General features: G+C 42.1%; 1 protein-coding gene across 1 annotated transcript in view; it reads right to left on the bottom strand.

Annotated features, from left to right (window-relative positions):
- The window catches only part of PRTG (protogenin), an 82,379-nt gene extending 63,989 nt beyond the window's left edge, over positions 1–18,390 (bottom strand). Inside the window, 2 exon segments of the mRNA XM_051796662.1 lie at positions 17,400–17,702; positions 18,315–18,390. Of these exon segments, the coding sequence (XP_051652622.1) occupies positions 17,400–17,702; positions 18,315–18,390 (379 nt within the window).
- Between the last annotated feature and the right edge of the window lie 694 nt (positions 18,391–19,084).

The following is a 19,084-nucleotide window of genomic DNA, read 5'->3' as shown; positions in this document are numbered from 1 at the left end:
GCATAGGGAACATGCAGCACAGTTTTGCACTTTACAACATGAAGACAAGGATCAGAACACAAGCAGGATTTCGCAACAAAAGATGTGTCCCTTCACAACTATCCTAATCTGGCATTTAAAAAAGAAAAAAAAAAAAGAAAAAAAAAAGAAAAAAAAAAAGAAGAACAGCCACACCAAAAAAACCCTCCCTCCTACACAAAGAAAAATAGAAATAGGAAATTAAAGATTTACAGATTTACTGCTATGATTCTAAGGTTCCTCAAAGAACAACAAAAATGCAATAATCGCTTAGTGCAACGCAGAAAAGACAATTTCAGTGTTGAGCAACAAGAGCCTGCAGCACTGTAAGCATAAATCTGCCTCATTCTGACCAATGAATTTCATTGCAGATGCCAGCAGAAGGGTAAGACCTCTATTTATCAGTCACGTACCTCTAAAAATAAATAAACGCTATTCCTGGCTAAAATAAAACTAGCCCCTAAGTAGAATGCAAACCCCTCTCTTCACCTCAGCCTGCCCAGCTCATCAATCAGGGGCAGCACCACAGAGCACATCCCAGGACAGCAGAGGGGCCCCACACATTCCTCTGCTGCACCGCCCACCACTGAGCCTCCCCTCACATCTGGGGGAAGGCAGAGGAAGAGGTTCCATTTCATACAGTGGCAAACTGACACCGTGCTCCTATGAATGAGTGTAAGCTGATATGGCAGTGCTGGTCAGCCTTCAGCCTGTCAGAAATGCTATCCTTGAGAGATATGAGCACTCTCCCCGTTTTTTTGCTTGCAGTGTTTCAGAATCAGCATCCCTCAGGATGAAAGACAATTTCACCGCAAAACGCTAAGGAGAGGGGCTGGGAATTCAAGCCCTTCAGCCTCTCCAAATGTCAACATTTCAGCATTCCCATGGGGAAAGGAAAGAAGAAATGCCTCCACTCTCAAGGGCCAAATGCCTGCAGCTCATTACTCTGTCACCAAATGCCCCACTACTGCATTACACAGCCCAGAGATCTTGCCCCAAGAACAGTCTTTCTACAGAGGGGAGTAACTAACAGCTGAAGTCTGACTGTCCTAAAGTTTGAGAACAGAAGGGAGAAAATCAGAAACAAACTTCACACAAAAAAAAAACCAAGTACCAAAAGGCATTGTCAGCAATACCTATTTATTGAAGCTACTTAAATCCTCTAATCAGATGTTTATCTGAAAAATTCTGGAGGTAGGAGAGGGGGAAGAGTTACAACTCTTCCAATTTTCACATAAAAGAAATCAAAAGTGCATATTGCCTACAGTGTTGTCAGAGTAGGTCACCTTGCTCTGACTATTGACTGCATGGGTGGGAGGCAATTGTGGGATTGCTGGATTTCCAGTTTGCCCAGTGCAAGCAAACAGCCATGTTCTTTTTACCTAAGTAGGTAATACCTCTGGTTATCAGATTACCTGTATTTTCTAATACACAATGACAACCTCATTTTCCTTTCCATGATTTTTTGAAAAGCTCATTATTTATCTCCAATCCAAGGCCATCAGGGAGGCACTGAGGGAAGTGTTATCTGGAGCACAGAGAAGCCAGTACCCCCATCTCAGACATGAGCCTGGAACAAGCAAGCTCTGAGAAAGGGGAGTGATCCCCAAGAAATGCAGCTGAAGGCACAGAAAGAACACCACCAGATCTCCAAGAAAGAGGCTGCCTATTCAACAGGTGTTTTATTTATCCCAGATTTCTGACACATATGTAGAGGTGTATAACAGAGAACAGTTAGCAAAGTTACATCATCTCAGAGTTCCTTCCTCTCTTGTGCTCTTTAGTTAAGCCATTCGTTTACCCTGACAAATACAAAATTACCTCTTTTCCCTCAAAAAAGAGGGAGAGAAAAGAATACAACAGATCAAGCCTCACTGTATTTTCTTCTAAATTATGCACTTGAATTTCCATCAGTACAAGTATAACACCCTGGCCTGAAGCCAATCAGAAATCCCTCATAATGTGTCCAATAAGCCAAATCAAAACACTACATAGCTTATGAGAGTGGGGTAAAGAAACTTGAAGGTCGTATTTCATCTACTGCAGCTCATCATGTTCATTCAAACAGAGGCAGGAGGTTAACTGGGGGGATCTGCTCTTTAATGCCTGTTATTTCCAGTGGAAGGAGCTAAGCAACAACATACTTTTCTCAGTACTTCATGAAGAGGACCAGCAAGAAAATCCTAATGCTAAGGAAACACAACCCAGCTGGAGGGCAGATGGACAGAGGAGCTGGGCAACATGATGAAGCTGAAACACAGCTCCCTAGTACAACTCAAAGTTGGTTTTTGGATGCGTTAATTATAAAACTGAAGACATGACTTAAGTTTAATAAAGCATGGAAACACCTTCCTTGCTTTTTTTAAAAAAGGGATTCTAAGCCAGCAGACAAAACCAGAAAGACAGCTCTCCTGAGTATTTGGGAAATTCTGGGTTTGTACAGCAAACTATTGTTCATCAGGTGAAAACAGGGACTAGAGAGAAAATACCAGGTTCTACCCTCAGCTTTACAGTTGCCTGTGTTTTCTGGAGGAAAGTAATTTATTAGTTTGATTCTGTAGAATTTATTCTCTTCTCAGTTTTCTCTTCATATAAAACAGAGGTAGCACTAATCTTTTACTTACTCGATGCTTTCCTGGATTGCTTAAAACCATATATGAGATGTAGTAGCAGCATTAGTACTCATATAACACACACATTAAAATAAAAAGTGAGATTAATAGAAATAATTATTCTTAACTTTCATATCACTAATCACAAAAATCTGTGGATTTTTTGGCAGAAAAATTGTGGGGTGGACAAATCATGGGGGGGGAAACAAAAAACAAACCAAACCAAACAACCCTATTGCACTGCTGGAATTGAAATCATCTGTCCCTCTACATCAGCACCACACCGCACTGATAAACTAAATCTCTCTTTGATTGAAGGCCGAATTAAAACAGAGCAATGCAGGAACTCTTCTGACCCAAAAGTAATCCACTCAATCATATAATACATCCCCTTCCTTTTAGTAAAATGAATAGCCCTCCATAGAACCTTTTTCTTCCTTGACAAGTCCTTGACAGAAGAATGTGAATCTGGACAGTTAAATGAATCAATCACCAGCTGCTAGTCTAGGGCCAAGATGGTGAGCCGAGGGGCCTGCCAGAGTTCACTGACCACTGGTCAAAGCAGGACAAAGGCTTTGCCTCTATGAATAGTCTGCTTCTGGGATCCAAAGGTCACTGAGCTGCCTTGGAAACGGTCCCCTTTGGTTATTTAAAGTTCTCAGGCTATTCTGCCACAGATATTATTGTTTCAGGTGGTCACCATCTTTCCTCATCACAAGCTTGTGAAAGGCCAGGCAAACATTATTTAGATAAACCAGAGACAATGGTGAACACGGCAGCAACTAAAGAGCAATGAAAGGGACAATTAAAATAAATACAAATAATGCTTTACCCTTTCTCATAATTCCAGCTTCCAAACACGCCCGTGAAAAACATTCTCAGAGAAAGAAGGTTCCAGCACCTCAAGGTCCAGATCCCCAAGAAGACCCAGATGCACACATTGCACTGAATGCACAAGGTCTTGAATACTTCACTACCTTTGAGATTCTTTACATAAATGTGCCAGGTAAAAAAAAAAAAAAAGGAGGAAAAAAAAAGTGTTGGGGCTTTTCTCTAGTCATGACTGTGGGGCTGTATTTCCAAAAAGCTGCACTATGGTTCAACATTAAGACCTGTAGCCCAACAAGTAGGTGGTACTCTAGGGTATGTGCTGGAGTAAATACTTGAGAGAACAGGCAGACTTGATGAAGGAGGAGGTGAAACCCACCGTTGCTAACACCTCCACAGTACTGGAGCCCACAGTCCTGCATGGCACCTCAAAAACCTTCTCCTGTACACCAGCAATAAACCCAATTTCACCTCAGTCAGGTCACAGAGAGAGTAAAGTTTGCACTGACAAACACCAGAGAGTGTATAGATAATACAGATATATATGTGTATATATATATATAAAGAATATTACCTCAGGACTTTTATTCTCAAGTTAAAGGTATTGCTAAATGCATGCTTAGACACCAGCCCATGTTTTGGTTGAATCAAAAAGTTCTGACAAACTTACTTGTCTTAGAAGTTGCCACAGGGCCCTCTGTTAACAAGGCTCTTTTCATGACACCTTGCCCATGTAAACTCTAATACTTTAAAGCATCTTTATTACAGGGTTCTTTGTATTACATACATCCTTCGATAAATGCAGCTAATCCCTAAACTTCCTCACTAACACAGCATTCAGTATGTGTGTCTCTTACATGTGTATACACACACAGTGTGAAAATCTCCAAACCCAAATGCTCAGAAGTTGGGAAACTGAAGAAACGAAGCTGTTTATGTAACTGATTTGCACTGTTTATATACATGCTTTAGGAAACAATACAACTGCACAATCACACTTCCCTCACTATTCACAGCACCAAATGAATGGTGCTCACATAATGAGCATCTATTCAATATTTTGTTTTCTCCTCTCTGTTCAGTGTGTGGCCTCATTCCTTGTTTATTACACTCTGTTAAGCACTGCCCTGAAAGCAGTTACCAACTTCCCTATGGCCTTTTCTGCAGGGCTCTGCCCTACAGTTCTTCACTAGTGTTAATGCATCTACATTCAAACAACACCTTAAGATTACTATTTTAATTTTACTGTTGGGTATGGACAAACAGTTGGATGGTGGACTGAAATATTCACTAAATTTATGTGTCCAGGACACTGAGCCTTCACAATACTCCAGGTGTTGCAATCATGGACTGCTCTCCCAACTTATTGCAGCTCCAACTGATCAAATCTCAAAACCTCCTATCAAACATTGAGACCATAATAAACCCACAATCACAGACTTCCCACGAAAAGCAGGGACAGGCAGACTCATGTCACATACTGGAGAGGCTTTGGCTGAAGCAGCAATGTATTTTTAATACTCTAAAGCACTCCTGACTAGGAGGGTATTCTTTGTCTTCCTGAAGTTCCCAAGGGAAGTCCAGGCCTCCTTGGTCAACCTTCCATGTCCTGCAGGATCATCTGCTCTGATGGGCACACTCTCTTGAGTCAGTCTTTGCCAGACCTTTAGTCCTCTCCTACTCCCAACTTGTACCCATGGCCATCTCCAAGCAAAACCAATCCCAGGCCTCTCTCCATAAGACTTTCCTGAGCCCCAGCCCCTTCCCACCCATGCACTTCTCTTACCCGCCCTGACCTCTGGACACATGAGCCCGCTCACACCTCCACCTCGCCCTCTTCCCCTCCCAAACTTCCTCTCCAGGTAATTAGACCATTGTTTCCAGCTTTCCATGCCAGCTGGTTTCTCCGGGCAGTGTTAGATCACACTTCAGCTCCTCATTAATGCAGGACAGGAAAAAAAAAAGAAAGCAAGTCTACATCTGTCTAGGACTGCTTAGAGGGAGTGCCCAGCTCGGTGTTCACAAGCACAAACAGCACCTTCTGTGTCTCCAGCAAGTCGAGCTGAGTGAGGCTGTGCTGAACATGTGCCCAAAAATAAAAAAGTTTGAGATTTTTCCTCAGAACTTACAGGACAACCAGTTATAGTCACAGCAACAACAAAAGCTACTGCCAGACACAAAGACCACTTCCCCAACAAATCCCATGTCTCTGTTCCCTAAGCAGACATTCCCATGCTGTCCTGGTGAAAAACAAAAGTACAGAGAACACAGTTTCATCTTAGATTTGTTCTAGGGAACAAATTAGTTTAGGATAAACAGTTCTGACAAAGTATTTTGTACTAAAAAAATCTAAAAGCAAAGAGATGAATACTGACATGACAAATTTCTACCCAAAAGGTTAACATCTCAGAAACTTAACTACTACAGTTCTGCAATATAAATATTTAAGAGGAGAATGACACCAGCCCCCTTAGAATAGAATCATCATTTGCACACACACACACACAAAAATAAAAAAGGCAAAAGAAAAGTCTAGCACTGGTATTTTTTTGGCAAGAATCATGATTAAAAGCATCAACAGGCTTCATCTCTACTATGCAAAAATAAAGTCTGGCAGTCAATTCTCTTTCTTGGGGCAGGTGTTTTTCCCATTGATACAACCCTGGGCTCTGCTATTCCTTCAGAAACAGCCTTGCTAAGAAGATTATAGCCAGGCCGTGGTAACAATTCAAACCTATATCACCTTACCTAACACAAACATTTTGATTATTTTAAATCAAAGTAACACCTCAGTGAGGTTACCTTCACACTGCCATTTCTTGAGATGGTCAGAGCTAATCTACCAGTTAGTAGCTCTTCCCAGAAAGTCCCAAATCCACACTACTCCTGCCTTCTTACCTCGAGCCAGTTCTAGCAAACCACTGGAGTTATTAAACTTCATGTTTCACTGCAGTTTCTTTTTTAATAGCCTCATGTTTATGTCATCAGTGGACTTTCACATCTAGTACACCACAAAAATCCCACAGGCTACTTACTACTAATGAAGGGCATTAAAGAAAACATCAACATTATAAACATTCATCTAAACACAAAGCACAGATTTGGAACGTGCTTCATTCTCTCAGTGGGATCTACTTCCAGTGTCACCTCTGGTGCTCAAAGTGTAAGTGGCTCTAAAAGAAAAGAAATAAAATTTCTAAACTGAAGTGTAATAAAATTCTTCATGAAAAATGTTTATTCTGTTCTTAAAACTGACAATTTTCAATAAAGTCTCTGACCATAAAGGAGCCTAATATACTACCATGTGCTCCATAATGACACCTATTAGCAGATTAGATATGTTGCCTTCTATCCAGAGAGTTTCCTGCAGCTATTTTATGATAGATAATATATGGGTTCTTTTAACATGCATAGTTTTTATTATTTTGGTTTATTTATCTTAAATCTATGCAAACCCAGTAATTATATTGAGGGGCGAAGGGGGGATAAAGCCCTGTTTAGATTTCAGGGATTCACCATCTGAAAGCTTTTATTCTTCCACAGTGAAGGAAAGTTATGACCTTTGACACGTGGCCATGGTGCCAAAGAAACTGCTCATAAATGTGTGTCAGTAAAGAAGCAGAAATCAATAAATTCATTTAATCCACTGAACTATTATGTAGTGAGACACGATATATTTTAAAGAGCCAACTGCTCTACTCCTTCTCCCAAAAGATAAAAATTTTATGTAATGTATTTTTGGATATTCAATTTTTTTAAGGTTTTGAACCTGAATATTATCTCAGACCCATTAATAAATATTTTAGTCAAATTATACCACAATTTATGAAGTCCATTTAGAAATATCCCTGATACAGTTGGATTCAGGTAGCATAACAGGAACATTAGCAGGTGGGCAGACACCCTATTAACAACCTCTACCACTATGAGAGATAACAATGCACAGAAATCAAACACTGGCAGGTGTTAAAAGCGAGTATCTTTTTCCACACTGGGAAAAGGGCACACTGCTCAAGAGCAGAATGAATGAAATACTGTTCATTCCAAACACAGAAATTTGAAAAGACCAAACAAGGCATTGCCCTACAATGTATATTATGAAGGCTTCCAGCAACGCCTGGTCAGCCACCATACACTCCACGAGGATCACCAATAAGCAACATCAGGTAAAGATTATGACCATTAAAAACAGGACTAACTGCCACGTGCTGGGGATGTCACAAAAATCCCATCAGCACTTCCAAGAATTCCATAGTTAATTTCCTGTACACTGTGGGATAAAATTGAGCTGCTTTTCTGGCACAGACTGGCTGAACTAATAACAGCAGTATCCACTTTCAACCTCTATTGAAGATCAATGATAAATCTGCTTGCAAACTGTGGGCCACAGGGTTGTTTGCATAAATAAGCATTACAAGCAAGAGGGGAAAAAAAAAAAGAGCTGGTCATGTGCTCACTTAGGCTTTTGGAGAGGAGGTGGAGGAAGGAAGTCTCACCCTTGTAATTTGGGACACACTATGTACAAAGTTTCTCTCCTCAGGCAAAATGACAGAGTCGTGCCAGAACTCCCAGAGAATATTTCCAGTTAACATCAATTTACCGGATGTCACAGACAAGTTTAATGAACAAAATGATAAATGTCTGTCAATGGCTTCATAAAGTCAACGGATTCTCGTTACAAAGAACATACATAATGCACAGCTCTGCCTGAGGCACATGTTACACTTATTAGAGGTTTTACTAGAGATCTTCATGTGGACAGTGAAATGGTAATTTAATAATTTACACCAGTTAGTTTGCTGATAAGTGACCTAACAATTTATTAGTATGTTGAAGATTGTACAAGCAGGAGTAAGCATTTAAAATTCTTCTGCATGGTCAAAGACTTTAAGATAAATTTTAGAAGTTTCTTTGAAAGATAATAGCTTATTTGATAACTTCCAGTTGTAACAGGTTGTAAAACAAAAAACAATACTGTGTAACACTGAGCTGTTTTTATTGTACATTATTGTGATGGCTATCAAAATAGCTTTTTCTTCATCATAATTATTATATGATTTTAAGTGACAGACAGACCACCTGAGACAAGATATTATACTTCTGGTCGAATCATTTTTACCTCATCTAAATTTGGGGTCAAAACTGACCTTAAAGTATCTCATGACACTTCCCTCCTCTGCCACAGCTGTGAAAATAAGCTCCACTGGAAAACAGCACCTCCTTCCAGTCATCAAGCAGGAATAAGCAAGCAGGGGTCACCAGAAGCAGTTTTGCAGATCCAAAGCAATGATATACCACATATGTGACAATTTGTAACAGAAAAGGAAAAAACAAAAACTAACTAAATGCAGCAAAACCAGCCTGCACCTGGTGAGAAAGAGAAAAGAGTGGGAACATGGGAGAGGACAAAGATGAGAGAATTTTGAATGTTAGAACAGAGCAAATAAATGAAAAGCTCTTTTATTTGATACATTTTCCTCTCCGTTTTAAGGTGTCCAGAAAGTGAATTACTCTCAGTACAGCTTAAAAGAACTGACCAACCCACTTTGTAAAACCTGCTGATAGAGGACTTCTATGATTTTAGAGGGAGAAGATGGAACACTGCTGCTTCACAGGAGAAGCTCATGCTGCAAAGGCTGAGATGCAAGTTGTTCATCTAAACTTATTTTATTTCATTTTGTCTTTAATCTGAAATGGCTCAAAGGAGAGCCAAAAAAACCCCAAAAAACATAAAGGATTTACACAAGAAATTCTGATCTCCTGAAATGAGAACAAAGAATGCAACCAATCTATGCAACCAGGATTATTATCTGAAGACACTAAAAATCCAATCTGAAGATACAGAATTGCTTCTGCTCACAGAACCCCCTCCAGTTTCCAACATTCATCCATGACTATATCCAAGACATACACCACAACCTGTAAAGACTTAGTTTAACTGCCCCCAGCTATGTATTAAAAGAATACCAGATGACACTTTTAATGCTTGTAATGACTTTCATGTACCTCTTATGCCTGGTCAATCAGGTAATTATTTCTTTTAAGGCTCACTCTCATAAGCAAATGATTTCAAAATTCAACTACCGTGCCTCAGAGTTAAAGAGTAAATTTCCATTACACATACTTCTACAAGATAAATTATTGCTATTAATAAATTCAAAATCATAATTTTAGCATGTTCTGAGGGTAGGGGACTAGGATGAGATAAGTTTTGCTGTTTTGCCATCAATGTACCACTCAGAATAGCCTGCTGCTAAAGAAAACCTCTTTTCTCCTTTCTAAAACATGGTATTTGTCCCACCTAAAGCTGCAACTCAGAAAACCTTGCACAGAATGGAATCTGTTGCCCATTCCAGCACCTGCTTAAAATATGGGCTTGGCAAAGACATTGCACATTTGAACATAGACACAGTGAAATGCAGTGTTCTGAGACAAAACCCATCCCACCAGCAGTCCCCTGACATCAGTCAGTATGTAGGAAGTTTTCTTCCTAAGATTCTCTAGATGGGAAAAAATGTCAAAGACCCTCTCTAGAGGGTTAGAGTCATGCTTTTCACAAAACATTGCTGTCACCATTCTAAAACAACAACCATCTCAGCCCTTGCTGTCCAGGAGAACTTTACCAGGGCTCAGGTGGCAGATACTGCTTTCAGACTTGGTTCTTCTCAAAGGCTGAAGGTGTAATTTGCTCAGTGGTATTCCACCACCAAAAAAAAAAATCGGTAAAATAGGAGTCAAAAGGTAACTGTAAAGTCCTGAGAGGAAAAGTGTTGATCACTATTGTCTGTTTTGTATTCCAGGGGTCATTCCTTTCCTCAAAACTTTGCCTACATGCAGAAAAAACAACGTCATAAGATCATTTTCAAATAGTTTATGGGAATGAGTGTATTCCCATCACTTTAGTCAGAGGAGGAAATCATTTTATACAGGTATGAATGCAAGAACCACGATCACAGAAGGTTAGATAACAGCACTCTTTGCTGACTTCCTCCCCAGTAGCTTAGTCCCCAGTAACCCTGCCAGGGTTGGTGAAGCAATATCTTGGTACATGGCAACTTTTGCCTCAAATGATTAAATTCTGATAAAAGCTTGTTATCAGCATTCCTATGCCTTTTATAACAAGTTAATTTTCAGTATTTAATTTTTCACATTGCATTCTACTGCTCTGACATCCAGCAAATAAGAGGGTAGTCACCGAATACTGCCACAATGGCTACAATGTTCAGCCTAGAAGTAAATGTAACTTCCTCAAGCTTAACTATTGCAAAATTTACAGCTTTCTCATCAGCCAAAGTCAGAAAATACCCTGACCACAGTGGGAGTTCTAAAAGTTGTTCCCTGCAATAGTGGCACAGAAAGACTCAGGAACCCTGAAATCTTTACCCCATAAAATACAAAGATTGCACATCCTGTCATTTTTGGTTTATCATACTAAGAATCTAAGTGAACTCCAGGAGCACACAGCAGACCTGTGTGCCTCTGGGGGGAAGGACACTATTTCCCTAGGCTGCAGATGCACTCATGTATCAGAAACCCCCTACCAGAAGTGCAAGAGATGGGCACCTGAGAAACAAGCACTTTGAACGGGGCCTCGAGGTGCCAACTGTATTATCCAGATGCCACTCAGATTATTGTGCCTTTGTGAGCATTCATGTTGTAAAAACTAAAAAGACTTCCCCTCACCTAAGAAGATCAAATTTGATTTCATTAAAAAAAAAAAAAGAAAAAACCCACAGAATTATTACTGAGAGTTATGAAACAAAGTAAAAGTAGCAGAAAAAAAAAATCTGTCTAGTAATGTTTATTTATATTTTCCTCTAATAAATTAGGAAGGCCACCTCCCTCCAAAATTTTTACATGCAGAAAAACCAGAAGAGCTTATAATAATTCCATACAGTAAGTCACAGACAAACCATCCACACTCAGGTGGTTCCACAACCATCTCCTTCCTAAGTCTGCTGTTTACATCTTTACAAAGTAACTATTTAATCCATACAACCAAAAATTGTTTCCACTACAGACGTAGGTTTTGGAAGGCTGCCAGATCGATTTCTAACTCCCAGCACAAATCATGTAGTGCAATTTTTTTTCCTACCTCTAACTCAATTGCTGAGACAATCAACTTTAAAATGTAGATGCTGTTTAAAATGCTGCTGCTTAAAAGCTACCTAGAGGCTGACCCTGGTAACTAATGCTGACCATACAAACCACACTTACTCAACAAAATGTGGAGCCCTGACACTGTTGATTACTTTTTCACTTAGGTGGTGATTACCAGTTATAAAGACTGGAAGTAATCAATCCCAATTTAACAGCTGGGCCTATTGATGAAAAAAAAAAAATCCAAAAAACCCAAAACAATGCAAAACTAAACAAAAGATTATGTCCACAATTTTGGAGATAAAATGTGGAAAAAATCCTGAGAAAAACAAACAAAAACTAAGCACAAATTGTCCAACAATGGGCATGACCATATTTCTGTAGGAAAAAGCTTAGTAACTTTTAAATTCTTCCTCCAAGATTCTCTTTTGTCATTGTCTTAAATTGTTCTGCACACCATCAATAGCCACAGCTGTTAAATTGTGAAGACGTGACAACAAGTCTCTAGGCAAACAACTGCTCAGAGTGAGATCCTTTTCTTTAGGATAATCAGAGCTGGCTGACAAAAGGGGGCCTTATTGAATGCCCTTTCAACAATTTCTACACCAAGAAATGCAGAGAAAGAGGGAGGGGGAAGAAAGGGAGCAGTGGGGGGGAGCACCACACCGCAGGAACAGAGCAGCATCTTTTGCTGCCATACATTTCTTCACAAGTAGAAAAGAAATCTCCACAGGTTAGTGCACACATCACACGCAGAACTTGCAGCAGGTAAGAACTGAGTGCTTATAGTCACAGCTGTGAACAACATCTAGCACGGTACCATGTTTCCCATCAACATTTCTCATGTAGGTGAAGGTTTTATTAGCTACAGAGTACATTGCCAAAAAGATTGAGCATTCTTTCAAAAAAAAAGCTGGTAAAAACTTTATACATTATAAAGTTATGGTGATAAAAACTCGTAAAAATCCCAGCAGCTAGGAAGAAAAGTAAAGGGAGGGAACACCTCAGTTTGGCGTTATGTTTGACACAAATTTGAAAATGGGGTGTTGAGGAAACCCATAAAAAGCTCACTTCTCAAGTAAGGTGGCAGTGGAAACAAACACTGTTTGTGTGCACTAAACAAAGTTATATATATATATACATATATATATTTCTTTTTATCCTGATAACAATAGAAAAGTCCATCCTTTAGTCGTGGAAGTGCTCTTACAAGTACAGAGCAGTCACTGCTGAAAGTACCAAAAAAAAAAAAAAGAGAAAAAAAGGAACTAGTGGTTATATCTTAAAAGGATGCTGACAGTGTCTTCTGTAAAAGTGCTGTAGGGCTTCAAGGGGTCAAAAGATGCCTGGGGGAGTTCTAGAGGAAAATCCCACGATGAGAAGAGTTAAGAAGGAAAATATTTCCCAGTTTTCTTATTTCTTCAGGATATTTCAGCTAAAGAACAAAAATCTTACTGTTCTTCTTCACTGTTATCAAGTGACATTGCTAACTAAGACACTGAGCCTCATCGTCCTGCCTTAAATACTGGAATTCAAACGTACTGACACTTCAGCAGCCTTCTGCTGTCCCCACCAAGCCTTCCCACCTCCACATCAGTCCTCTCAGTTACATCAGTGCAATCACTGCGAGTGGCTCCAAGACAAACCATATCAGGGAACTCGTTTGGGTTAAACACCATCTTTTGGGTTAACTCTATTATTTTAACCCAGCTCAGTTCCCTGTTCAGTTAGCCACACGTGCAGCTGTGCCCACACAAGGAACAGCACAATGCAAAAGTGGGAACAAACAGCTGGAACTGCTAAGAAAACATGATTGTCACAGCACAGAACAAGGCTCAGTTGGATGCACTCTTTAGTGGAAATATTTAAAAGCAGAGCAAAAGATGTTATTAGGCTATGGAAACATAAATATAGTCAATTATTGGCAGGAGAGTGGGACCAGCAGTCACATCACTGCTACAGCAGGTAAACAAAATAGTTTATATATAGCCTGCAATGTGTAAAGGGCCCAGTGTTTCACAAACTGCAGTGCAGTGAGCACACACAGTTTCCTCCAGGAGCATGTTCCCAAAAACCTTCTGCTTGCATAACCTTTCACTCTTGTGAAATGTAGAAACCTGTACATTTCTTGTAATTCACAAACGTTAAAGTCAATTCAGCCAAGTTAGGAGAGGAGAAAGGGTTATCTAGGAATGTTGTTTATATACCATCCAACCGTCTAAAGACTTCCATTTCCACTTTTTTGTGAAAAGGAAATAAACAACGAGCATCCTGTCCAATCACTACACTGAATTACTGCCTTCAGAACATGATCCACTTTCTCCATTCTTCCTTAATACTATCTTATTGGAAGTTTAAGTTTTATTTTTAGACAGAATCTTAGTTAACTGTGGTTAAATTGTCACAATTTAAAAATGCAGGAATACAAAAATCTCAGCTTGTTTTCTTTTGGCTGATTCAAAGTCATACCAAAAGAACTTTCTCCACAGTCTACATTCCTCTTATATTCCATTGAAAGAGACCTCTCAGTAGCAGTGGCAGCAGTAAGTTGAATTTTGAGTAAGTCATATTCTTAACTATTATCACTTTACCCCCACGTGTAGCCTCACAAAGAAGCACACAGGACCTCCTCCTTTCCCCCCACATCAATCAGCCTGCTTTGGAAGCAACTACAAGCATGTATTCAAACTAATATTTAGTTTTACCTAAGCACTACCTCAGCACCACAGTTTCCTTTTAAAAAGTAGGGGGATCTCACAAAAAAAAAAGCCCTAAATTAGTCAAATTCTTTTGTGCATGGATGAACAACAGGAAAGCAAAGCCTTGGGGCCTCTGGGGAGGAACCCTGTCCCTGCAGACCTACTCTGATGTGCTCAGGAGATAAGGCTCCATAGTGACACTTAAGGAAAGGCCTGCTCACATTTGAATTTCTGCATTCCTCAAGAACAATTCATGGCAATCACTAACTTTGCAGAGGAGCTACATGAAAGCTTTGGCCAATGAATGAGGGTCATCTGCTCTTTATCACAAGGGTAAACCTCATCCTGGCCAGTTTCTAACCTTTTAACCCTGTGAATTCTTAATTTGCACATGAATAATGGGATTCTTGCCAAGAGTGCAACCTTCAGCTTCCAGTTTCTAACTTTAGAAACCAAGACCTGATCTCCTTGTGTGTTCAGATCTTAAACTCTTGGACAGATTAAACTTTTTGATTTCCAAATGCAACACTAAACATTACAATTCTGAAGCAAAAGATAAGCTTATTGGCAAAACCTCTGACCAGGCAAAGTAAAAGAACATCCTCGCACCCTGCTGCTACCAGTAACTGAAGAGAGCATTTGCTTTTTTCCTCCAAAGAAAGAATGCCCATTTAATGCCTATTCTCTACCTGTTTAATATGTATAGTTCCTTCTGTACTCTGACCACAAAGTAATTTGCCTTTGCAGCAACTGCTTTTAAACAAAATTATAAGGCTACAAAATGCCCCACAAGGCTTTCATTTATTTCACTTAAAATGTCAGCAAAGTTCAATCAACTCATAATAGGCAGAAACACTGTGAAAATGAGAGAGAAAACTAATTTTGCATATGTGTTATGGGCTCCAAATTATAACCATACAAAATACTGCCTAATTTAACAGCTTTACAGTGAAGATGACATTCTGAAACCGGTCAGATCGCTGCTTGACTAAAGAGAAGAGACTGCTCCATAGGATAACTTCATGTTTGACCACTAGTTAACCACTTAATCACTAAGTCAACAACACCTACTGTGATCATTATGGATCCGCTATCTCTTCCAGTTTTCTCCAACAGCCATAGAAAACCTTTCAAGTATTCAAAGAAGAAAAAGAAGCCTTTTGTCACAGTCCTACAGAGGAGCAGAGGAAGGGGGGAAAAAGGGCTGCGAAACAAGAATCTCACTCCACAGCATGTAATCTATTGGTTCACAAGAGAAAATTAACAAAACAAAAATCAAACTATCTTTCTGGTGAAATAATGCACACCCAAGAAACAAATATTTACAGAAGTGCAGTACTATCTGAATAAAACCAGATATTACCACTGCATTACTATGCTGTGCTACATAGCACTCTGTACTATTCCAGAAGTTCTCTGATAGTGAGCAAAGAGCTCATCCTACAATGTCTCTGATTTAAAGTGGCCCTGAATTTTCCAGTGCTACACACAAAATCCATCAGCCACTGCTTAGCTTTATGTTGGTTAACGACAACAAAAAAAACCCCTTTCCTCTTAAGAAGAGTTTTCTTCAGTCTAATTATTAATGGTGCTGACACTTTGAAACACAGTGCTATGAGAATTCAAATGTCAAAAATATTAACACGTTTCACCGTTTCACCGAAAGTACCCAAGTACTGCTTGGTCTGTCAATCCTGTATGTGAGTGACATGCCATGACACAATGAAATAAGTAGGCAGGTTTTTGAAATCGAGAGTTCAGAATTTCACATTCTTATAGCACATGAAAACTCATCACTTGCTTGGAGCCACCTGCTTCCAGGCTGGTTTTGAATGGCCCAATGTTCTGGCTCACTGAACAAGGTTTTTCACACCTTCCTGGGGTATCTTATGGACAGTTTTTACAATCAGTTCAGAAGCACACAGGAAAAACTAAGAGATGTCAACAATCACACATTTTTTAATGTAAGCTAATGTACCAATTGTATTAACTAGTTACAGGTTGAATTTAGGAAAAGCTACAACTTACAACTAATGTGAAGTTTCCACGAAGGTACCAGCACCACAGTTTTGTGCAACTTGTTACTAAGAACAGGGTCGAAGAGGTCAAAGGAAGTCTTTTCCTATTAGATTAAGTTCATCAGTTAAGTCCTATTATAGAGGGAACATGAGAAGACTACATAAACTGTGTACTCTCTGTGTTATACTTTCTTTGAAATGGAAGTTTTCTTTACTTTGAGAAAATTTACTTTTCTTTGAAAGGTACATTCCCATGTACTTTTGGGAAGCAAAAGGTGATAGTGCTGTAGCAGTCTAGTGGCAAAGCTCTGCGCTGCCATGGAAGGAGGCACAGGATTCAGTTCCTGACACACATCTCTTGCTCAATACGTTTAAAGATGGTAAGAAAACAGAGGGCAACAAACACCCGGGGTCAGACTGTTAAAGCCATAAAGGCACTCAGACACAACTATTTCCTTCACCATTGATCCAGCAGTAGGGAGTCACCCTAGAAACGTGACTCTCACTTCCTAGTGGAACCACATAGCAGGTCCAAAAGGGACAGCACCCACGTCTGCTTGGCTGGACACACGTGCCAGAAAAGCAAGGCCTCAGTAATATAAGCCTCACAGTTGCCCAGAAAACCTTTCCCCTCTTTTCTCTCCCAAAGACAGACATCTATATTAATCATTCCGCCCTGCCCCAAGATGGAACAACGCATCAAGCTACTGAACAAGGAATTTTTTAGATTTTTTTTTTAATCAGATTTGTAGATAACCCTTGTAAGGCTGCCAGAACAGCACTTGGGAAACAAGACCCATGACTTCTGTAGCCCATTGTCAGCATAATTCTGCATCACCACCTGCTCCCGGGATTGGTGACACCCACGAGCCACCCACACGAGGCACCACTGCTCAAGAGGCCTCACAGGTGGCAGAGCCTCTCCTGCCACATCAGGGACCACCGCAAGTTTTTCTCATACTCTTTAAACATTGAAAAAGAAACAAAGTTTCTACAGAATTGCTCTGTACTTTTATACTTTAACTTTTCAGGTACACAATCAATATGATAGGTTGTTGAGTGCTGTTCAGGGAATTGCCATCACAAACTCATGAGCAGGTTAATAAACAAGAGCTGGGACTTACTTGCTAGAGTGAGGTGGCTTTTTTGGCTGAGAATGGCCCCATATTTGTTCAGAGCTAAACACTGGTAAAATCCTTCATCAGACAGCTCTCCTTTTTTTCCTTCCACCTCACTGATATACAACGAACCATTGGATAAAGTGTAGATCCGTTCATTTTCAGATACTTTGCCTCCATTTTTCAGCCATGTAATAGTTATAGGAGCTTCACCACGGGCTTGGCAGTCTAAAACCACCGGATCCTTCCTTGAGACAGTAACGTCCTGAGGCTCTTTCGCAAAAAACAGTTCACTAAAGCACCACACTCCTGAGAGAGAGAGAGAGGAAGAAAAAAACATTTTGCCTGTAAGGACAGACGTGTAAGCAGAGACGTGCAAGTTACCAAGCGCACTGCGAGCTGCGAGTCATCCCGGCGGCACGAGGCACAGCTATCGCCAACACACGCTCCGGACTCGGACAACTCCCGGCAAACTTGGTGCTGACTCCAAGCAGCGCGGAGCTATCGGGCTGTAAAACGCCCCGGCGCTTGCCCGCTCGATTTCAAACGCGCTGTGCCCCGGAGAACCAGCGCCCTCAGCACCGCCGCGGCCCGGGCGATGCCCCGGCGGGGACCCGCAGCGGAGGGGCGGCCAGGCAGGTGCGGCCGCTCGCTGATTTTACAAGGCTGCCAAAGGAGCCGGAGCGGGGCGCGTCGTAAAAAGGCCGATCTTACAAGGAATCGCCAGCCAAAGCCCCTCGCCGGAGCGCGGAGGGTCCCCCCGGCGCTCCTCCCGCCCCGTCTGCGCGGCGCGAACAAAGCGCGGGGCCGGTGCCGGTTCCCGCTCCCTCCCCGGCCGGTCCCGCCGGGCAAACGCGGGGTAAATAAAGCCACGTGCGGCGGCCCCGGGGCTCGGTCGGACAATGGCTCGGTCGGGCTCACCTGGCAGCGGCAGCAGCAGCAGCGGCAGCAGCGGCGGGCGGCGGAGCGGCGCCATTCAGCGGGACGCGGCGGACATGCCCCGCCGGCCGCCCCACACACACCGGTCAGCGCCCGAGGGGAGGAGACTGCGCACGGACGGAGCGGCCCCGGCGCGCCCGTCCCGGCCCTACTCTCCGCATCCCGTCTCCATTGGCCTTTGGGGATGAGAGGGGCGAGGGGCAGGGCCGGGCGGAGGAGGGAGGGAGGGGAGGGAGGGATGGCGGTGGACGGGGCGGGCCGCGGGGCGGGGGGTCGCGGCGGACAATGCCCCGGAGCGGGGGGCGGCGGGACCGGCCGACCACGAGCACGAGGGGCTGCGGGAGCCGGCGCCATCTGGGCCGAGCGCGGTCCCGGAGATGTGGCTTCTCCCGGACAGCACCGGGACCCGACGGCAGCTCCCCGGCGCCGAGCCCCTCCAGCCGGGCAGGAGCTCTTTGCTGGCCCTGCCTTCTCCGAGCATCGGCAACATGTGCGCTTGGCCAGACCCGGCCGTGCCAAAACCAGGGCTGCCCATCCCGAGCACCGAACCGGTGCCTCCCCGCGCACCGGCCCCCGCAATGCCCGGTGCGGATGCAACGATGTCCAGGAGTGCCAGAGCACCCCCACGCCCAGGTGAAACTGGCTTTCCCCACACACGCAGGCAAATATTCGAACGTGAGGATGGGCTTCGTAAGAAATGAGAAGCCGATTATGTCAGTGGTTCTCACTAACCCCTTCCTACAGCCCCGATA

This window comes from Manacus candei, unplaced genomic scaffold (genome assembly GCF_025592945.1).
Source record: "Manacus candei isolate 608988 ecotype Guabito, Panama unplaced genomic scaffold, ASM2559294v1 h1tg000046l, whole genome shotgun sequence".
Classification (NCBI taxonomy): domain Eukaryota; kingdom Metazoa; phylum Chordata; class Aves; order Passeriformes; family Pipridae; genus Manacus; species Manacus candei.
The sequence above is the reverse complement of the archived record's forward strand: the minus strand, read 5'-3'. Positions and strand labels throughout refer to the sequence as shown.